Source organism: Amblyraja radiata, chromosome 1 (assembly GCF_010909765.2).
Source record: "Amblyraja radiata isolate CabotCenter1 chromosome 1, sAmbRad1.1.pri, whole genome shotgun sequence".
Taxonomy (NCBI): domain Eukaryota; kingdom Metazoa; phylum Chordata; class Chondrichthyes; order Rajiformes; family Rajidae; genus Amblyraja; species Amblyraja radiata.
In genome coordinates, this window is record NC_045956.1 from 35139848 (window position 1) to 35163519 (window position 23672).

At 43.8% G+C, this 23672-nt stretch overlaps 1 protein-coding gene across 1 annotated transcript in view; it reads right to left on the bottom strand.

The window, feature by feature from the left end:
* srp72 (signal recognition particle 72) overlaps positions 1-23672 on the bottom strand; it is a 60938-nt gene that overhangs the window by 28029 nt on the left and 9237 nt on the right. Inside the window, exons 5-10 of the mRNA XM_033020446.1 lie at positions 22539-22650; positions 21201-21232; positions 12983-13107; positions 12842-12899; positions 10471-10602; positions 7534-7662 (exon numbers count right to left, since the gene is read on the bottom strand). Of these exons, the coding sequence (XP_032876337.1) occupies positions 7534-7662; positions 10471-10602; positions 12842-12899; positions 12983-13107; positions 21201-21232; positions 22539-22650 (588 nt within the window). The remainder of the gene's footprint in view (positions 1-7533; positions 7663-10470; positions 10603-12841; positions 12900-12982; positions 13108-21200; positions 21233-22538; positions 22651-23672) is intronic.

Below are 23672 nucleotides of genomic sequence, written 5' to 3' on the forward strand. Positions count from 1 at the left end.
TAGAATATAATTTTTTTTTGTAAAAAGAAAAGCAAACGAGATGGCGCTGGTGCAGGCCAAGTTCTCCCGCAACGAGCTGCTGCCCTCACTCTAGGGTACTGGGACTGTTCACACTGGAGAGGGTGTGACCATTGGTCTGTTTATCGTCCCATGGACTTGAGTATTTTGCACAGGCAAATCTGGTAGTACCTCACCAGCGATTTGCAGTGCTGAAGGTAAATGGACCATGTCTTCAAAGCATTTAGGAGAGTTGGATGCAATGCTACCTGGTAGGTGTTGAGTCCTGGGCTTGGTTTGAGATCTTGATCATTATTGCTTAGACATCCTCATGCTGTACAGGCACACTGAAAGTGGTGGTGAATTTTATTACTAATGAGTGTTGTTGAAAGGTTGCTCCTGGGAAGTGACCCACGTATTCCTGAGTCTTGCAATGGATCTTTATTGCTTTAAAGTAGCTTTACACAGTGGGGACAGTTGGGAGAATATCGTTGCTTTGCAGATCTTGCATAAGCTCAATGACTGTCTCCACAGCCTCACAAGAAAATAATTTGAAAGGTTCATCATTCGAAAGGGGACTATGAAGGCATGAGAGAGGAGGTGGCCAAGGTAGACTGGAAAGGGATCCTAGCAGGAATGACGGTGGAACAGATCTCAACTACTACCTCAGAAATGACCTGGATCCACTTCAATTTGCCTATTACCTCAAAAGTTCAACACAATTGTCACATCACTGACTCCCTACTCTCCATGGGACCATCTTCATAACAGGAACACATGCTTCACTCTGCTGTTTATTACAACAGCTCAGCATTTAACACAATCATGCCCTACAAACTTGTCACCAAGTTCCAAGAACTTACTTTCCTTTGCAACTGGATCCCTGACTTAAGCATCAGCAGACCTCAATCTTTGCACTAATAATATCTTCTCCTCACTATCAACACAGCTGCACCTCAAAGCTGAGTGCTCATCCCCTTGCTGTGCTCTCTTTACATCCATGACTGTGTGGCTAAACACAGCTCCAATGCAATTCCACTGCAGGGGAATGCAAGAGGCTGCAGAGGTGGACTCCCAATTCATTATAGGCACAGTCCTTTGCATCATCGAAAGCACCCACATGGGGTGCTGCCTCAAGAAGTAGCAATGTTACAAAATTTTGAGATTTTAAAAATCAAGTCTGCAATTTATCCCATCAGATAAAGCATAAACATAAGTTTAATTTGACACCTAATTCACTTTCATATCTCAAGTATTTAAAAGGTTATGGCCATTTTCATACTGGGAAATGAGCATCTTGTTCCCTATTGATTTTCTATGGACATAACAAAAAAGCTGTGATCGTGAACAGTCAAAAGCCCATAACTTTCTTAAAAATTAAGAGAACTGAATGAAATTTTCAGTTATCATAGATTGAAGCATTCTGAAACAAATATAAAATAATCTTACTTGGATGACCTGAACTTAAAGCATATAATTAGTTAGTTACCCAATTGTAGCTAATTTCAGACTTCAATTACTAGATCTAAACATCTATCCATTTCTTAATAAATGATTAACATTTTTAAATAGCCTAAATGTCCAAATAATATTCACAAATAATTCACAATAAAACATGATTTTAAAATCTCATTTACATTAATTTATAGACCAAATGGAAGGAATTTAGTGTTTAATTGCTGTAAATAAATGCCCATTTAAATCAGCTTTCTAGTGGGATCCTGTGAACGCGCTGGTTTAGAACGTTCACATTGCGGTAGATTTGTGCCCCCAAATGCCCAGAAAAATACTGCGGGATATAATGGGGCCAAAATGAGCTACTCGCAATATTAAACTTTGTATAAAGGGATCTTTAGAAGCCCTTTTTAATGTAAAAATATACAGCATACCTTCAGTTGACTGCTTTATGAGACCCTGCGGTTGCTGGTGTTCGCGGGTTTAGAGGTTGATTTTTAAACTACTATAACTATTTTACGAGGCCTTTAAAACTAATAATAGCTTTTGCGACGGGGTCTTTCAGCGATTTTTCGTTAATAATTAACTAGGCTGAACATCCTCGATTTGAACAGCCTAGCGAAAATCGCGTTTTAAACCCGCCCCCTCTAAACGGCGCCGAAATCGCGCACACCCTCAGTGACAGATTTTCAGCGACGTTTCAGGTAGGCTTTGCAACATACCTACAAGAAGGCTGAATCTATCATCAAGGATCTATCATTTAGGTAAGGCCCCTTCACACTGTTACTGTCAGGCAGGAGGAACAGAAGCCTAAACTCCTGCACCCCAGCTCTTGCACTACCATGGACTTGCTTTCAAACTGTGTTTCTGCAGATCTTGCACTGTGGTAAATGTGATAGTCCGTATAGTCAGGGAACATTGCATGTCTTGTACTTTTCCCCCCCGCCATTTTAAAGAATTTATGTTATTTATGTTAAATTTATGCATAATGTATTTCTTGGTTTTTTTCTTTTCATTATATTTTATGATTTATGTGTAATTGTTCTGTGCATTGTCTGTGTCTGTGATGCTGATGCAAGCAAAACTCATTGTACCTGTACCTCACTGTGCTCATGCACATGACAATAAACTCAACTTAAACTCATCAGCCCGTTGAATTCTTCAAGACATTTTATGTGTTGATGAAATTTCTTCCCATCTTTGTGAGCTCTGAAGAATACAATCCTCCTCGAGTCCCAGGAACCCGATCCACCCGCTGAGATTTCAACATGCAGGTAGACTGGGAAAATCAGGTTGGTACTGGACCCCAAGAAAGGGACTTTGTAGAGTGCCTTTGTGATGGATTCTTAGAACAGCTTTTATTGGAGCCTACCAGGGAGAAGGCAATTCTGGATTAGTGTTATGTAATGAACTGGATTTGATAAAGGACCTTGAGGTTAATGAGCCATTAGGAGGCAGTGACCATGACATGGTCAGGTTTAATCTACAATTGGAGATGGAGAAGAGTAGCAGTTGAATAAAGGGGACTATGGGGCCATGAGGGAGGAGCTGGCCAAAGTTGACTGGAAAGATACACTAGCAGGGATGACAGTGGAACAAAAATGGCAGGTGTTTCTAGGAATAATACAGAAGGTGCAGGATCAGTTCATTCCAAGGAGGAAGAAAGATTCCAAGGGGAGAAAGGGTCGTCAGGGACAGTATAAAAATTAAAGCAAAGAAGTACAAAGTAGCAAAGATGAGTGGGAAGCAAGAGGATTGGGTAATGTTTAAAGAACAGAAGATAACCAAAAAGACAATACGGGGAGAAAAGATGAGGTACGGAGGTAAGCTAGCCAAGAAAATAAAGCAGGATAGTAAAAGCTTCTTTGGGTATGTGAAGAGGAAAAAATTAGTTAGAACAAATTGGACCCTTGAAGACGGAAAAAGATGAATTTATTATGGGGAACAAGGAAATGGCAGATGAGTTGAACAGGTCTGTCTTCACTAAGGAGGACACAATCTTCCTGATATAGTAGTAGCCAGAGGATCTGGGGTGACGGAGGAACTGAAGAAAATCCACATTAGGCAGGAAATGGTCTTGGATAGACTGATGGGACTGAAGGCTGATAAATCCCCAGGGCCTGATGGTCTGCATTCCAGGTTACTTAAGGAAGTGGCTCTAGAAATCGTGGATGCATTGGTGATAATTTTCCAATGTTCTATAGACTCAGGATCAGTTCCTGTGGGTTGGAGGGTAGCTAGTAGGAAAGGCAGTAGAGAGAAAACAGGGAATTATAGACCAGTTAGCCTGACATCAGTGGCGGGGAAGATGCTGGAGTAAATTATAAAAGATGAGATAGTTGAACATTTGGATAGCAGTAACAGGATCGGTCCGAGTCAGCATGGATTTACAAAGGGGAAATCATGCTTGACTAATCTTCTGGAATTTTTTGAAGATGTAACTAGGAAAATGGACAAGGGAGAGCCAGTGGATGTAGTGTACCTGGACTTTCAGAAAGCATTTGATAAAGTCCCACATAGGAGATTAGTGGACAAATTAGGGCACATGGTATTGGGGGTAGAGTGCTGACATGGATAGAGAAGTGGTTGGCAGACAGGAAACAAAGAGTAGGGATTAACGGGTCCCTTTCAGAATGACAGGCAGTGACAAGTGGGGTACCGCAAGGCTCGGTGCAGGGACCGCAGCTATTTACAATATACATCAATGATTTGGATGAAGGGATTCAAAGTAACATTCGCAAATTTGCAGATGACACAAAGCTGGGTGGCAGTGTGAACGGTGAGGAGGATGCTATGAGAATGCAGGGCGACTTGGACAGGTTGGGGGAATGGGAGATGCATGGCAGATGAAGTTTAATGTGGATAAATGTGAGGTTATCCACTTTGGTAGCAAAAACAGGAAGGTAGATTACTATCTTAATGGCGTCAAGTTGGGAAAAGGGGAAGTACAACGGGATCTGGGGGTCCTTGTACATCAGTCTATGAAAGTAAGCATGCAGGTACAGCAGGCAGTGAAGAAAGCGAATGGCATGTTGGCCTTTATAACAAGAGGAATCGAATATAGGAGCAAAGAGGTCTTTGCGAGAGCCCAAGTGAGAGCACACTTGGAATATTGTGTGCAGTTTTGGTCCCCCAATTTGAGGAAGGACATTCTTGCTATTGAGGGAGTGCAGTGTAGGTTTACAAGGTTAATTCCCGGTATGGCGGCACTGTCATATGCTGAGAGAATGGAGCAGTTGGGCTTGTACCAGGCACGTGCCGTGAGTAATTACGCAAGGTAGGCAGTCAGTCGGCTTTAAAAAAAAATCTTAAACCGCGCATGTGAAGATTGTTCTCACTGTAAAAAATAAAAATAAGTAACAATTCAATTTTCCCAAGGCTTCTAAATCTCCTTCATTTTGTAATTACTGAATGGGTGGGGGATGGAGGATGAAGGCAGGTGGAGAGATGGTGTGAAAAACGGGAGCATACCGGGACGTTGAATCAGTTGTCATCTTATTGAATGACAATACTAATTCAAGGGACCAATTGGAGGAAGAGTTCCTTTCACAGCGTGTGGAGAGTCTGTGCCAGGGGTTAAAGATGCGGGGAGGGCAGGAGTATTGAGAAGGAGGGGGTCGGAGATCATGTCAGACCGCTGCCGCAGCGCTCCGGGCACGGACAGCAGAACTGGCCGCCACTTCCGGGGAGGGAAGCAGCTCGGGTGATTGCGAGCGGCCGCCGGGACCCAACAGCAGAACCGGCTGCCACGTCAGCGCCTTCTGCCGGCCCACTCACCTCTGGCAGTGCTCTCCATCTGAACACCTCTCACCTGCCGCTCGCCGGCCTCACTCATGCCAGCCGCTTCCCGCAAATCCTTAAATTCCCAGAGCCGAGTAACCTCAATTGGTCCCTTGAGCGCGCGGTTGGAATTTAAGGATTTGCGGGAAGCGGCTGACATGAGTGAGGCCGGCAAGCAGCAGGAGAGAGGTTTTCAGACGGAGTACTGCCAGAGGTGTGAGGGGACCGGCAGAAGGGGCTGTCCGGTCCCGGCGACCACTCGCAGCCACCCGAGCTAATTCACTCCCCGGCCACAATGCGGTGGCTCCGTGCCTGGAGCGTCGCAAGTGGGTTACTGACCCCGATCCCCTCCTTCACAACGCTCCTGCCCTCCCTGGGCCTGAGTCCTCAAACGCTGTGAAAGGAGCTCTCCCCCCACCCCGGGAAATATGGTATTTAAAAACATATAGCACGAAGAAATGAACTTACCACGTTATTGGTACACAAACTCCAATCTTCTCTCTTTGTTTCGTAACATACTCTTAAAATAATGACAATCCATATTTGAAAAACCCGCCAAGAAACTCGCGCTGTGCATGCGCAGTAGGCTGCTGCGCCTGCGCAGTACAGCAAAGGCAGAATTTCAGCTGCCTTCAGCCCCGCTTGTCATTGACGGCTTGAAGCAGCACTGCGGCACGTGGGCTGCACAGGCCTTCACGTGTTGAAAGTGCTGCGGATGAAAAGCACGGAACATTATGCCTACCTAACTCTTAGATAGGCATAATTCTCCCATGCCTTTACTATTTATATTTAATAATTGTCATTTCATAATTTTAGTCAGGGTAGGCAGTGCCTACCTTCCCTATCCTAACGACACGTGCCTGGCTTGTACACTCTGGAGTTTAGAAGGATTAGAGGGAATCTCATTGAAACATATAAGATTGTTAAGGGTTTGGACACGCTAGATGCAGGAAACATATCCCTGATGTTGGGGGAGTCCAGAACCACCGGCCACAGTTTAAGAATAAGGAGTAAGCCATTTAGAACGGAGACGAGGAAACACTTTTTCCTCACAGAGAGTGGTGAGTCTGTGGAATTCTCTGTCTCAGATGGCGGTGGAGACGGGTCTTCTGGATGTTTTCAAGAGAGAGCTAGATAGGGCTCTTAAAAATAGCGGAGTCAGGGGATATGGGGAGAAGGCAGGAACGGGGTACTGATTAGGGATGATCAGCCATGATCACATTGAATGGCGGTGCTGGCTCAAAGTGCCGAATGGCCTACTCTTGCACCTATTGTCTATTGAACAACAGCGGCGACGACCGGAATGTGCCCCGGTAGCACCGACTCGCACCACAGGACTCCCAAGGGATCGTGGAGAAGCCAGGCGGCGAGGCCCAGCCTGAGACGACCGCCGTGAAGAACAATTAATGGCCCGGCGTGGGCGCGGGGGGGGGGGGGGGGCAGTGGGAGAACCAAGGGGGACCCGGCGTGTGAGAGGGGGGCACTCTAGTTTTAGAATCCTCTGTCCAGGGGTATAAGTCTTCGTTCGTTTGTTCATTTGTTTCGGTGAAGGCGCTGAGCACACGTCTTTTCTTTTTTTCCCCCTCACTTTTAATTCAATTTTAATTTCAAGTTTTCGTGTACCTTGTAGTGTGTGTTGACTATTGGCAGACCAATTTCCCTCTGGGGATGAATAACATTTTATCGTAACTTATTGATTCAACTATTCTTTTATTGTGATGAATGAAGTGAGGTAATCTCCGTAGGCTCCTTGAGCCCTTCAGCATTGATTTCTTTACGGCAACATTCTATTGTGTTTCCTGTCCGTGTTTCTTGCTGGCTGGCCCTGCCTTGCCAGAGGGTTGTGTAGGAAAGAACTGCAGATGCTGGTTTAAATCAAAGGTAGACACAAAATGCTGGAGTAACTCAGCAGGACAGGCAGCATCTCTGGAGAGAAGGAATGGGTTGAGACCCTTTTGGGTTGAGACCCTTCTTCATATTGAAAACCGAAACATCAGCATTCCTTCTCTCCAGAGATGCTGCCTGTCCCGCTGAGTTACTTCAGCATTTTGTGTCTACCTTGCCAGAGGGTTGTGCATATATCAGTTTATCACATTTGAAGAACTGATATTGTTCATTTAATGTACTATTAATTATTATATATTTATTTGTGTTATTGCATTAATTGGCATGTAAAGCTGCAGCAAGTAAGAATGTCATTCCCTGTACATGTGACAATTAAACACTATTGGCTTGGCTCTTAATGAAGCCAGCATATATCAAATTTAACTACAATCTGTGATATTTCCCAGCCAGGCTTACCTCCAGTAGCTCGATTGCCTTGGTGTGCTGTTTCTCTCGACACATTTGTGCAGCCTGAATTAACACTGGAAGTGGTGTCATTGGATCCTGTTTCTGCAAACTTGATGTCAGCTTTCGACACTGGTCAGCCTGCGTACAAATTAAGCCGGCGTATTTATTTAGAACAATTTATCCTAGAAATATGAGAGATATAATATCAAAACTTTTAAACACTGTTCTATTCCGGGTCCTATCCAATGTTAACATGGTCGGCATGAACGAGGTGGGCCGAAGGGTCTGCTTCCCTGCTGTACATGACACCATGCAAATAAAATGATTGTACGTGACGCCATGCAAATAAAATGATTGTAGACTTGATCGAGCACTAACAAGTTTATAGAAGAGTAGACCAGGGAACGTCAAAATTAATTGATTGATTTTGTAGTAGTGGCAAATTACTTAAAACAAATTCTTCCTTAAGTTATGGATATTTGCTCCCTGTCCAAATTCATCTAGAATAAGCTAATGTTTCAGAATGCAGCAACTCTACTGCTGACCCACCATGTTGCCCAAGCATTCTCAACCAAGTTACATGACAAACACCAGGGAACCCAGAACTGATCCCTACGGCACACCGCTGGTCACAGATCTCCAACATGAACAAAGTCTTCACCTCCACACCAAGCCAATTTGTGTCCGATTGGCAAGCTCACTCTGCTTTAATTTTAGAGATACAGCATGGAAACATAGAAAATAGGTGCAGGAGGAGGCCATTCGGCCCTTCGAGCCAGCACCATTCATTGTGATCATGGCTGATCATGGCCCTTTCAGCCCACCGGGTCCACACCGACCAGCGATCCCCGCACATTAACACCATCCTAAACCCACTAGGGACAATTTTTACATTTACCAAGCCAATTAACCTACACACAACCTGTATGTCTTTGGAGTGTGGGAGGAAACTGAAGATCTCGGAGAAACCCCACGCAGGTCATGGGGAGAACGTACAAACTCCGTACAGGCAACACCTGTAGTCAGGATTGAACCCGGGTCTCCGGCATTTGCTGTAAGGCAGCAACTCTACTGCTGCGCCACCGTGTCCGCCCTATGGTCCCATAATATCTGACCTGGACTAGCCTAGCATACAGGACCTTGTCAAAAGCCTTGCTAAACATATGTAGACAACTGCCATGCCTTCCTCAATCCTCTTACATGCACAAAGCCATGATCTGTAATCAGATCTTGCCTTTACAAAATCCGATAGACCCCGTCTCCCAGAATCTCGTCCAATAACTTTCCAAGTACTGATGTTAGGGTCACCAGCATATAGTTCCTTGGCTTGTCCTCGCAAACTTTCTTAAGGTATCACATTAGACACCTTACAATCTTCCAGTACCTCACCCATGGCTAAGGAAGATACAAAATTCTCTGCCAGGGACCCAACAATTGTGTTCCTTGCTTCCCACAACGTCCAAGGATCTACTTGGTCAGGCCTCAGGGATTGAATTTCCATGACCTTGGTCAAGACAAGTTTAGTTTGTTCAAGACACTTCACACGCTCTTCTTCTCTCTAATGACCTCCATTTTCACGGGGCTTATTCCCTCATCTTTACTATGGATGTTCAGTCAATCTACACCTCCATCCCCCGCCAGGAAGGCCTCTAAACCCTCAGTTTCATCTTCAACCACAAAACCAGCCAATGTCCCTCTATGAACACTCTCCTCCGCCTAGCGGAGTTGGTCCTCACTCTCAACAACTTCTTCGACTCCTCCCGCGTCCTCCAAATGGGCATTCGTAGGGTCCCCAGCTATGCCTGCCTCTTTGTAGGGTTCGTCAAACAATCCCTATCCCCGAACTCTATCTCCGCGACATTGCCGACTGTATCGGGGTAACCTCCAGGACCTATGCTGAACTCATGGACTTCATTAACTTCACTACTCATTTCCATCCTGCAGTCAAAATCACTTGGACCATCTCCGACACCTCCAACCCCTTTCTTGATCTCATTGTCTCCATTACAGCAAATAGGGTACTGCACCTCTACCCCCATTGAGCACATTAGACTGTGTCTATGGAACTGATGAGCTACAATACTAACTATATTTTGCACTCAGTATCTCGGCCTTCTCTCTACCTATTGTAGGTGAGTTTGGCTTGATTGTTTTTAAGTATAGTATTATTGATCTGTGAAACCAAAGAGTGCAAGTGAGGTCTGAAATGAATATTTCTCATCTGTATTTGCTACAGAGGACATTAAAGTTGAACAATTCAGGAAGGGGACAGTGGAATCCTAGAACAATACAAATGTAGATGTATTGAGCTACGGGAGGCGAGGATGAGACTGCTAGAAATATTCATATCTTTAGTGTTGAGTGATCTACACTAGTCACAGAAGCACTTGATGACTGGGGCAACGACAGGTAAGGTACTATTATTCAACAAGGGCAGCAACATTATGCCAGGTAACAACAGATTTGCGATCAAACCTCAGTGGCAGGGATACTGGTGCAAAATATTCTGAGGGGCAAATTAATCAGCATTTGAAGCATGGATTAATCAAGGAGAAGTATGGCTTTGTGAAGCTGAGATTCTGTCTGACAAATTTAATATTTTGAACACGTGATCCTAGAGTGCTGCCAAGTTGTTTGGTAGATGTCGTAAACATGGATTTAGGTCAGGCTAATGACAAAATTGTACATGAGTGATTTGTCCAAAAGGCAAGACCTGTGGCGTCCAGAGCAAATTGCAAATCTACGCATTTTGGCTTGGTTTACTGGAGGCACATGGTTTCAGGAACAAAAGCAGATAGATGACAGGTTTCGGAGAGGACTGTCAATACCGCATTGTTGAAACCGATGACCCAGCAGTTTCAGTCTCCTGATACTTTAATTCTGTGTCCCAGTGTACCATAGAATTAACGAGATGCTATGAAGATTTGCGATGCATTTACACCTTACCTGGTTTGTATGCATGGCTAACAAAGCTTTGTTGACTTCTATAGCCTGTAGCTGTCGGTGGGTGAGTTTATGCTCCACTCCTTCTGCATTGGTCAGTTTCACTTTTTTCTTTGAATCAAACACATTTTGGTCCTGCAGGAAACAATTTGAGACTTGCGTTAGAAGCTTTCAGGACCAACATAAAATTATAACGGCGGGAGTGTCCTGGGGAGCCACGCGGGGCTGATCCACCTGCCGAACAACCTCCCCGGCAAACCAGACTCTCTCCACAGGTAGCCCAGGGGCCTGCGAGGCTTGCCTGTGCCGAAGGAGCCTCAGCGGCGGCAGCTTGAGCCTCGATGGCAATGGGAGCCTGGGCGGTGTTGGGGCCTCAGCAGGAACCTTGGCGGCAGCCTTGCTGGCGGCTGGGTCCTCGGCTGCAACGGGAACTTCGGTGGTGGTGGAAAGTGAGGGGGCAGTGCGAGGAAGACAATGGGGACATGGTGTGGGGGACCACTGTGAAGAACAATGGAGGATCCGGCATGGGGGGGGCCGCAGTGAGGGATGGTGGGAGAACAAAGGGGAAACCGGTGAGGGGGAGGGAGGGGAGCACTCTAATTCAGGATCCTTTGCCCAGGGGATGTCTGCGTTTGTTCGTTCGTTCTGGTTTAGGCGATGTGTACACGGCAGCCAGCCAACAGTCTCTTGTCTTTTTATTTATTTTTACCACTTTTAATTTCAAGTTTTTGTGTACCTTGATGTGTGTGTGACTGTTGGCAGATCAATTTCCCTCTGGGGATTTTTAAGGTTTATTGTATCGTATTGTAAATGTGTAGGAAGGAACTGCAAATGCTGGTTCACACCAAAGATAGACACAAAATGCTGGAGTAACTCAGCGGGACAGACAGCATCTCTGGATAGAAGGAATGGGTGACTTACGTGTCGAGACCCTTCACACTGAGTCAAGGGAAAGGGAGTCTAGAGAATATGAAAGGGTAAGGTGTGAAAACAACAGATCAAAGCAGATGATAAGGAAATGTAGAATGATTCATTGTCGGCAGAGAGAAAGGTGACAAGGTTTGTCTGCTTTGACCTGTCGTTTTACCACGTTACCCTTCTAAAAAGCATGAAATTATTAAAGGAGTATGGGAAATGGAGATTATAAGAAGGTCCAAACTACTTTTCACAAAAAAAAAAAAAAAAATCAGATCTGACGTCCTTTATAAAGCACAAATCTTATTTCTTACTTCAACATTGAAATTAGATGAACTCATTGCTGCTTAAAAGTTGACATGGCAACCTGTTAGAAACAGGTAGATCTCAGAAAACTCTATAATCGATTGAAAAAGTCTGTTAAACAATTTTAAAAAGCCTTGATAAGATTTAAGTAATCATCACAACTTTTGCGTGACTTTTTGAACTAATCGAAGCATGTACCAGAAAATATACAAACTCTGAACAAAATTACTATTTTAAAGCACAAAATGGGTAGGTGGTTTATGCCCAAGAACACGTGTGGGGCCTCAGTTTATGTCTCATCTGAAAATGGACACGGCCAGTCCCTCCCCCTCTATACGACCCTCACCCCTGCACTGTAGCATTCAGCTCTGCCTTTCCCTCAGATCAGCATCAGGACTGCTGAATCTGTTGACGCCCGGCTCCGTGGGAACTGTGACCATGCCCACACTCTCATTCTTGTCCAGGCTGTCACAGTGCTCACCACTGCGTCCTCCTTCAGCAGAGCTGGCCGAGGGCAATTACCACCATGAGCGCAGAGGGAGAAGAGGAGGGAAGAGACAGTAACCCTAAGATTTTTGCCTCCACCACAGTGAGGAGGTGCTTGGAGGATACACTGTGGTGGATGTTAATTTGTGTTTATTGTTGTTTATTATTGTATGATTGTATGTATGACTGCAGGCACGAAATTTCGTTCAGACCGTAAGGTCTGAATGACAATAAAGGTATTCAATTCAATTCAATTCCACCAGGTAATTTCACACTGTGCGGGTGCTACCCTCTGGAGTTCACTGATGGGCTTCAGAAATCATTTCAAAACCAGGTCGCAGTTTTGATAAATCTGGCAGCAACAGCTATGATTTGATTTGCTTTGATGAGATTTGAGCATGTCTCAAATGAAAATGAAATGATGATTGGCAGAACTCTGCAGTCGTGCATTCCATAACTCAAATTGAAAAAAGACTAATAAACCTCAGCAAATTTGGGACCAGCAAGTGGGTGAAAGAACAGCTCATAATAATAATAATAAATTTTATTTATGGGCGCCTTTCAAGAGTCTCAAGGACACCTTACAAAAATTGAGCATGTAGAGGAAAAACATGTAAGGGGAATGAAATAAATAGTAGAGATATTAATTCAGAAAAGTGCAAGGTACCTTGTTGAGTGTGATGATATTATTGGCAGTCACAGCAAGGAGTCCAACATCCGAGGGCCTGCAACAATGGAAGAAAACAAAAATGAGACCCCAAAATGGTTATCTTTCACATGGCTGATTAGCAAATCTTTTATTTCTTACTTCAGTTTGATCACTTGATTATAAAGTTGCACAGCATCATCATTCCGGCCTTGGAGTTGCATAACATAGGCCATCTGGGCATGGATTATTGCCAGTTCGGCATCAATTTCCTCATCATTTATATCCTACAGAGAGAATCCAGCATTAGCATAAATACAAAAAATCAAGTGGAAAATAAATACACCATCTGAAATTAAATCTGGCATTTGCACACATTTTGCAGATCACACAGGAGGAACAAACTGAGCAGTAAAGTGAAGAGGATGGTTTCATGCACAGTATCAGAGAAAGCTTCCCAAATCAGCATGTTAAGGAGGGAAGGGAACAGCTGTTTAAGACATTTTACTTCACAATGATTAAGAGTTTATTAATGATCTCAGAGTAAAGGTTACTGTCGGGTAGAGTCAAAATACAGACATAGTCAATTGCATGGAAACAGGCCATAGAGTGACACAGTGTGGAAACAGGCCGTTCTGCCCAACACGCCCACACCGGCCAACAATGTCCCAGCTACACTAGTTCCACTTGCTTACACTTGGTCCTTATCCCTCCAAACCTGTCCAACTGTTTCTTAAATGGCGGGATAGTCCCAGCCTAAACTACCTCCTCTGGCAGCTTGTTCCATGCACCCACCACCTTTTGTTTGAAAAAGTTACCCATCGGATTCCTATTAAATATTTTCCCCTTCACCTTGAACCTATCCCTATAGCTCACATCTTCTAGTCCTGGCAACATCCTCGTAAATCTTTTCTGAACCCTTTCAAGCTTGACAATATCTTTCCTATAACATGGAGCCCAGAACTGAACAAAATATTCTAAATGCAGTCTCACCAACGTCTTATACAACTGCAACATGACCTCCCAACTTCTATACTCAATACTCTGACTGATGAAGGCCAAAGTGCCAAAAGCCTTTTTGATCACCTTATCTACCTGCGACTCGACCTTCAAGGAACCATGCACCTGTCCTCCTTGATCCCTCTGCTCTACAACACTACCCAGAGGTCTACCATTTACTGTGTAGGTCCTGCCCTCGTTCGACATCCCAAAATGCAACACCTCACACTTCTCTATTAAATTCCATCAACCATTCCTCCGCCCACCTGGCCAATCGATCCAGATCCTGCTGCAATCGTTCACAACCACTACTCAACTACTAACAAACCAAATGCTTTCACCTAAATTTCATTTATTCAGGGGCAATAGACAAGGATGCGCTCTCTCCCCGATGCTATTTGCATTAGCCATAGAACCTCTTGTCGAGAGTATCAGGTTCCATCCAGGCATATATGGATACGATACTAAACATGTTTCTAATAAACTACTATAGAACAATTCAGTTCCTTTTCTGGCTATAGAATCAATTGGAACATAAGTGAAATTATGCCAATAAAAGAACAAGATGTCACCCAGCTCCAACAGTTTCCCTTTAGAATCGTTACTGAAAAATTCAGATACCTTGGAGTTTATGTTACCAGAAAATATTCCCTTTTGTTTAAAACTATTTTCACACCATTAATTACTAAACTCCACACGTATATTCAATTTTGGAAAACACTGCCTATTTCTCTTCTCGGTAGACTAAATGCCGTAAAGATGATCTTTCTCCCGCAACATTTATACTTATTCCAGTCAATATATCTTCCCAAAAGTTTTTTCAAAAAAATTGATTCCATTGCCACTAATTTCATCTGGGACTATAAAAGCCACCGAATACACAAAAGACATCTGTGCAAATCCAAAGAGAATAGAGGACGCCTTACCCAACTTCCTCGAGTCTGAAGAAGGGTTTCGGCCCGAAACATCGCCTATTTCCTTCGCTCCATAGATGCTGCTGCACCCGCTGAGTTCCTCCAGCAATTTTGTGTACCTTCCTCTTTTACTATTGGGCAACCAATATTAAAACTATAATTTTCTGGCTGGATGATTCATATCAACAGGCAGACGGGCTAAATATGGAAAGGGAAGATTGCTTGCCTTTCTGTATAGGCTTGATTGTCCTGTCTCCAATATCCCTGAATAAGTCAGTTTGCCTGTTGGTGTGAGCATAACCCGATCATACACAGTACTTTCCGTATCTGGAAACAGTTGAAACTCAGTCTCAAACTGAGAAACATGTCTCTCCTTCTTCCCATTGCAAATAATCCATGTTTTAAACCTTCTACTCTAGATGTGGTATTTGTTCAATGGAAGAATCAGGGAATCAATACTGTGGGAGACCTTTATCAGAAGGGGACTCTTTCCTCCTTTCAAGAATTACAGGAGAAATACGATTGGAACACCAATAACTTTTTCAGATACCTCCAAGTTAGGGATTACGTGAGAACATACATACAAGACTGCTCCTCTGTAGGTCCAGACATACTCGATGAATGTTTGAATAGACATGCAGATACAGAGAAGTTGATATCCCACATTTACAATGCCCTCCAAAACATTGACACTCCATTCGAGATTTATAGGCGTTCATGGGAGGATGAGATGGGTCAACACATCTCCAAGGATATATGTGACGAAAGCCGACAATACATACATCATTGCTCTTTAAATGCCAGACATAGAAACATAGAAAATAGGTGCAGGAGTAGGCCATTCGGCCCTTCGAGCCTGCACCGTCATTCAATATGAACATGGCTGATCATCCAACTCAGTATCCTGTACCTGCCTTCTCTCCATACCCCGATTCCTTTAGCCACAAGGGCCACATCCCTCTTAAATATAGTCAATGAACTGGCCTCAACCACCTTCTGTGGCAGAGAGTTCCAGAGATTCACCACTCTTTGTGTGAAAAAAGTTTTTCTAAAGGGTTTCCTAAAGGATTTCCCCATTATCCTTAAAATGCGACCCCTTGTCCTGGACTTCCCCAACATCGGGAACAATCTTCCTGCATCTAGCCTGTCCAACCCCTTAAGAATTTTGTAAGTTTCCATAAGATCCCCCCTCAATCAGACACTGCCTGATATAGTTTAAAGTGCTGCACAGGCTATATTACTCAAAGACCAAATAGAGCAAGATTTTCCCCTGTGTTTCCCCCCTTTGTGACAAATGTCATTCTCATGAAGCCACAAAAATAGATTTTTTTTGGACAGAAGACTTTAACGTTACCTCTAAAACACTGAAAATTCCACTAGAACCAGACCCAAAACTGACAATGCTGGGAATATCAGAGGCATGCGTCAAACTAACGGTATTTCAAAGACGCTTTCTTGATATGGTCTAATATCAGCAAAAAAACTTATACTTAAATTTTGGAAAAAGACAACAGTCCCCTCAGTGAGGATGTGGATTACGGAAATGACAGAGACACTAAATCTAGAAAAAAATTAGGTTTGACTTGACTGACAAACCGGATCAATTCTTAAAAACATGGTCTCATTTTATTGAATTTCTTGAACAATACAATGGTTGAACGCAAACTCAAAACTGATTGTAAGGCTGGGCGAGCGGGCGCATGGGTGGGTCGACTCCTCTTCTTTCTCCTGCTTTTCATCTTTCTCTTTTTTCTTATTTCAATTTAATATTCTGTTTGTAAAATGTTAAAATTGAAGCTGAGCTAGAGTTGAGAACTGTTAAGTCATTCTTTTTTGTACAATTGTTTCCAATAAAAATAAAATTAAAAAATAGAACTGCACCATCCCCAGGAATGATCGTAGCTCTGACACATTGTTGGGTTTTGAAGCATTCACTATTGTTTCAACTTTTGCCTTCACTTTGCCTGAGGGCAAAGTCCGTTGGCATCTACTTTGAGTCCAAGATAGACCACCTCTGACTGCATAAATATCGCAGTTTGACATTGTGGCAGTTCAGTCGTGTGAGAACTTGCTCAAGGATTTCCAGATGTTCTACCACGCCCTCTGTGAATATCAGTAGGTCATCCTGGCTGCACACACAGTGCGGAATGCCTTGTAACATTTTGTCCATGACAGTTTGAAAGATTTTCGGGGAGGATTTCACACCATAGGGCAGCTTTGTATATGAATACAAGCCCTTATGTGGGTTGATAGTCAAGTACTGCTGACTTTCCTTGTCGACATTGAGTTGGGCGTAAGCGCGAGAGTAATCTAGTTTAGTGAAGACTCTAAGTTCTGCATACAGATTTTGCGAGGTTGGTAACAGATATTGCTCGTCATCAACGGGTTGGTTGATTGTGACTTCGTAGTCACCACATAGTCGAACAGTTTTGTCGGCATTTGGTACGGCCACAATTGCCGTTGCACAGTTACTCTGGTCTGTCTTCACGAGTACTCCATTCCGCTCTAACCTGTCGAGTTCTACCTCCACTTGTTGCTTTAGTTCAAACGGTACAGGTCTTGGTCGACAATACACAGGTCTCACATCTTGCTTAAGTCGAATGTGTGCAGAGTACCCAGTTATTCCCGTGTAACTGTCACCAAAAATGTTTGCTTATGACGTTTTCAAGACGTGATTCGGACAAATCGACGCTGAAAATGTTCTTCCAGTCTAATTCTATTCTACTCAGCCAATCCTTTCCAAGGAGGGTTGGGTTATTTCTGTAGCTGGCCACTATGATGGACAGTGTTACTGACTGACCATTACGCTGAACTTTACAGTTAATTTGGCCACGTCTCCAAAACTTCGCCCGATTAGGTTCTCAGCTTGACCTTACTCTCAAACAATGGTATCTGTGGGAACTTTGTTTCGTACAGGTCTCTGGTCATGACCGAACAATCTGCTGCCAGGTCAATACACATATCGATTGACTTCATTAATCAATAGTTCAGTTCGAAAGTCCTTGCCTTGGCTGGTTGTAGGCTTATCGATGTTGGTTGCATAAATGGTGTACAACTCAAGTTCATTTCCATCAGAGTTCACCTACAAGTTACAAGGAAAACCTACAAGGAAGAAAGATTCTAAGGGGAGTAGGAGGCAACCATGGCCGATAAGAGAAGTTAGAGATAGAATAAAACTAAAAGAAAAGATGTATAACACAGCAAAGAGTGGCCGGAAGCCAGAGGATTGGGAAACTTTCATTGGACAACAGAAGGAAACAAAACGGGCAATACGGGCTGAAAAGATGAAGTACAAAGGGAAGCTGGCCAGGAATATAAATAAGGACAGTATAAGCTTCTTTGGATATGTTAAGGGAAAAAGAGTAGCAAAGTTAAATGTGGGTCCCTTGAAGGCAGACACGGGTGAAATTATTATGGGGAACAAGGAAATGGCAGAAGAGTTGAACAGGTACTTCGGATCTGTTGTCACTAAGGAAAACACAAACAATCTCCCAGAAGTACTGGAGGACAGAGGATCTAAGGGGGTAGAGGAAATTAAAGAAATTTTCATTAGGCGAGAAATAGTATTGGGCAGGCTAATGGACAGAAGGATGATAAATCCCCGGGGCCTGATGGTCTGCATCCCAGGGTCCTCAGGGAGGTGGCTCTAGAAATAGTGGACGCATTGGTGATCATTTTCCAATGTTCAATAGATTCAGGATCCGTTCCTGTGGATTGGAGGATAGCTAATGTTATCCCACTTTTCAAGAAAGGAGCGAGAGAGAAAACAGGGAATTACAGACCAGTTAGCCTGACTTCGGTGATGGGAAAGATGCTGGAGTCAATTATTAAAGAGGCAATAATGTAGCATTTGGATAGCAGTAAAAGGATTAGTCCAAGTCAGCATGGATTTATAAAAGGAAAAGCATGCTTGACCAATCTTCTGGAATTTTTTGAGGATGTGACAAGTAAAATGGATGAAGGGGAGCCAGTGGATGTAGTGTATCTAGACTTTCAGAAAGCCTTTGATAAGGTTCCGCACGGGAGACTGGTGACTAAATTAGGGGTATTAGGGGTAGGGTGTTGACATGGATAGAAAATTGGTTGGCAGAAAAGAAGCAAAGAGTTGTAGTGAATGGATCCTTTTCAGAATGGCAGGCAGTGGCGAGTGGAGTGCCGCAAGGCTCGGTGTTGGGGCCGCAGATGCAGTATACAGATAAATGTGAGGTTATCCACTTTGGTGGCAAAAACAATGGGTCAGATTATCTCAATGGGGTTAGGTTAGGTATGGGGGAGGTACAGCGAGACCTGGGTGTCCTTGTACATCGGTCACTGAAAGTTGGCGTGCAGGTACAGCTAATGGAATGTTGGCCTTCATAACAAGAGGATTTCAGTATAGGAGTAGAGAGGTTCTTCTGCAGTTGTATAGGGCTCTGGTAAGACATCTGGAGTATTACGTACAGTTTTGGTCTCCTAATTTGAGGAAGGACATCCTTGTGATTGAGGCAGTGCAGCGTTAGTTCACGAGATTGATCCCTGGGATGGCGGGACCGTCATATGAGGAAAGTTTGAAAAGGCTAGGCTTGTATTCACTGGAGTTTAGAAGGATGAGAGGATATCTTATAGAAACATATAAAATTATAAAAGGACTGGTCAAGCTAGATGCAGGAAAAACATTCCCACTGTTGGGCACGTCCAGAACCAGGGGCCACAGTCTTAGAATAAAGGGGAGGCCATTTAAGACTGAGATGAGAAAAAACTTTTTCACCCAGAGAGTTGTGAATTTGTGGAATTCCCTGCCACAAAGGCCTGTGGAGACCAAATCACTGGATGGATTTAAGAGAGAGTTTGATAGAGCTGGTGGAATCAAGGGATATGGGGAGAAGCCAGGCACGGGTTATTGATTGGGGACGATCAGCCAAAGAAAAACGGTGCTGGCTCGAAGGGCCGAATGGCCTCCTCCTGCACCTATTTTCTATGTTTCTAAGTTGTGAACTCCTCTTTGATGTTGTCGCTTGTTTCCCGCAGATTGTTGATTCCCTGTTTTATGCTTGGCCCGACATGCTGAGGCGATATGGCCTTTCTTCTGGCATTTATAGCACTTGGCCATTTTGAACTGACAAAATTGGGATGAGTGATTACCGCTGCAACGATAACAACTAGCTGAACTTGGCTCCCCGCCATACTTTGGTTTTGATTTAACGCCTCTTGGTTTGGCCATAGGCACTGCCTTGTGACTGTAAACGGCCACTGCAGTCTGTGATGGATGAAACTCACGAGCATTGTTTGATGCCATCTCCATTGTGGCAGCAATCTTGCATGCTTTCTCAAATGTAAGATCTGGAGTGTTCATGAGTTTGGACTGAATTCGTCATCCACTAGACCATTAACCAATCTGTCGCATAGTGTGCATCCGAGAAAGGTTCCAAAGTTACAGTGCAAACTTAAGTTTTAAGGCATAGAGATAGCCTGACAAACACGCAACGATTTGTACAACTGCTGTTTTAAACTACAGTCCCCTGCATAGAAGGATCTGCGGCCTATCGTGTCCAGCTCGCAAACAACTGCGACACAACTCCGTATTTACTGTTTAAACTATTAAACACTGCATGTTGCAAAACAGACCTGCACTGTATTTAAAGGATGAGTTCACAAACTCGCCGCCAATTTTGTTATATTCCAGACGGCAGAATGTATAACAACTTACACGCAGGTTGCCTGGATCACGAGAGATTTATTTATTAGCGAATGATGGTATGTTAGCATTCATAGCAAAAGGATTTGAGTATAGGAGCAGGGAGGTTCTACTGCAGTTGTACAGGGTCTTGGTGAGACCACACCTGGAGTACAGTTTTGGTCTCCGAATCTCTATTGCAAAGGACATTATTGCCTTAGAGGGAGTGCAGAGAAGGTTCATCAGACTGATTCCTGGGATGTCAGGACTTTCATATGAAGAAAGACTGGATAGACTTGGCTTGTACTCGCTAGAATTTAGTAGATTGAGGGGGGATCTTATAGAAACTTACAAAATTCTTAAGGGGTTGGACAGGCTAGATGCAGGAAAATTGTTCCTGATGTTGGGGAAGTCCAGGACAAGGGGTCACAGCTTAAGGATAGAAGGGAAATCCTTTAAGACTGAGATGAGAAAAACTTTTTTCACACAGAGAGTGGTGAATCTCTGGAACTCTCTGCCACAGAAGGTAGTTGAGGCCAGTTCATTGACTATATTTAAGAGGGAGTTAGATGTGGCCCTTGTGGCTAAAGGAATCAGGGGGTATGGAGAGAAGGCAGGTACGGGATACTGAGTTGGATGATCAGCCATGATCATATTGAATGGCGGTGCAGGCTCGAAGGGCCAAATGGCCTACTCCTGCACCTATTTTCTATGTTTCTATTACCCAACATTCCCTGCTTATGTACAACACCAACTCATTAACATACACATGAATATGTATGAATACATTACAACCGTGGTCTGAAATACTTACAGTATCTTCTGAAAATGATTGCCGACAGAGTTCTAAATCAAAATAGAAAGCATAATTGGAATTATAAAGCTAGCAATATTAACTGCCACTTCTTGGGGGTGGCTACAAATAAATCACAATCACAATAATACTTTATTAGCCAAGCAAGTTTTGCAACATACGAAGAATTTCATTTGCCAAGTCAGTCATATAAATAAAAAGCAACGGAACACACAAAACGTATTTTAACATAAAAATCCACCACAGTGACTCGTCCACATTCCTCACTGTGATGGAAGGCAAAAAAAAGTTCAAATCTCTTCCCTTGTTTGCTCTCCCGCAGTCGGGGGCCTCGAGCCTTCTGTTGACGAGACGATCTTGACTCCCGTAACCGGCGGCGCGCTCTCCACGTCGGGGCGATCAGCTCCTGCATCGAGGGGATGTCAGCTGCCCCGCACCGGCGATCGAACCCTGCACTGGGGCTAGTCGAGCATATGCGTCGTTAAGAGCTTTGAGATGCCTCTCCCGAGACCGCAAGCTCGATGGTAAAGCCTGCAGGCGCGGTTGTCGCATTCCCAGGCAAGGGATCAGCTCCTGTGTTAAGTCCATGCCCCGCGGGGGCGCTCAAGGTCAATCCGAGGAGGCTTCCAGCTGCATCGATGGTAGGCCGCAGATCAGCCGGAGATGCGACCCGGAAAACAATCACATCTCCGTCAAGTTAAGAAACTGCAAAAAGTTTCCCCCTCCCCCGTCCCCCACATAAAACAAACTGGAGAACATTTACATAAACTTTTAAAATGCACTAAAAATGTTTAAAAACCCCCCAAAAAAAAACAGACAGACTGTTGGCGGGACTGCCAATCGTTCGGCGCTGCTGGTGCCGCAATGATGGAAAACTGAAATGAAAATCCTGCTGGAAATACTCAGGTCGTCAAACAGCATCTGTGATGCTGGAATCTGGAGTAAAACATAAAGTGCTGGTGGAATTCAGTGGAGGGAATGGAGAGGCGACGTTTTCAGATTAAACTGTAGAAGAGTCCCAACCTGAAATATCATCTATCCATTCCCTCCACAGATGCTGCCTGACCTCCTGTGTTCCTCCAGCACTTCATGCTTTCCTCAGTGAGTTTAACGTCTCAGCTCAAAGCCCCATCATCATAACTGGAAGAATATGATTTTTCCAATTACGATGAATGGTCATTGGCCTAGCATTTTGTTTCCTCTCTCCAATGAGCTGCCTGACCTTCTTTCCATTAGTATTTCCATTACTTTGTCTTTATTTCTGATGAAATGAGCTTTTGTCAACATAAGTAATATTATTAATATATAGGTTTTCATTTTCATGCAAATGATACTTACCTTCAGCCTTCTGAAGTTTATTCATTGCTTCAGGCAGCTTGCTCTCACCAATCAAAGTGCAAGCAGCATTGTAACACAGTTCATATGAAGTTTCAGGCAAGCCCAAGTCTTCCTGAGAAACAAAATCAAATTGCAATCGCATGTTATTTTTGGACAAATAACTTGCAAAAGCTCCAAAGTATTTGACAGTATTGCTACCTAACAAATTTAGCTAGAGTTGTAGAAATTAGGACCAATGTTACATTGTACAAGACGTTGGTGAGGCTGCACTTGGAGTATTGTGTCCAGTTCTGGGTCACCTCTGCTAAAGGAGAAATATTGCTCAGCTGGAAAGGATTTAGAAGGATATTGCCAGGACTCGAAGGCATGAGCTACAAGACACGCTCAGACTTTATTCTTTGGACCACAGAAGGGTGATCTTATATAGGTGTAAAAAACGATGATTAGTACAGGTGTCAGAGGTTATGGCGAGAAAGTAGGAGAATGAGGTTAGGAGGGAAAGATAAATCAGCCATGATTGAATGGTGGAGTAGACTTGACGGGCCGAATGGCCTAATTCTATTCATGTTCCTTATGGCTTTATGAGGGGAATAGATAGGGTAAATGCAGTATCTTTTTCTCAGGGTATGGGAATCAAGTACGAGAGGACATAGGTTTAAGGTGAGAGGGGAATGATTTAAAAGGAACCTGAGGGGCAACTTTTTCCACACAGAGGGTGGTGAGTATGTGGAACCAGAGGAAGTAGTTGAGGCAGGTACCAAGAGCACCATTTCAGAAATCATTAAGGTTTCTACTAATAAACTAAAGTTTGGTTTATGTGGTAAGTTTTAAGTCTGAATTGGAAAGTAAGGTTGAAAGCTTCAGGAATGTGAAGTTATCCACTTTGGCGGCAAGAACAAGGAGGCAGATTATTATCTCAATGGTGCCAGATTAGGAAAAAGGGAAGTGCAACGAGACCTGGGTGTCCCTGTACACCAGTCACTGAAAGTAAACGTGTGTTTAAGAAGGAACTGCAGATGCTGGAAAATCGAAGGTACACAAAAATGCTGGAGAAACTCAGCGGGTGCAGCAGCATCTATGGAGCGAAGGAAATAGGCAAGGTTTCGGCCCGAAAATTTGCCTATTCCCTTCGCT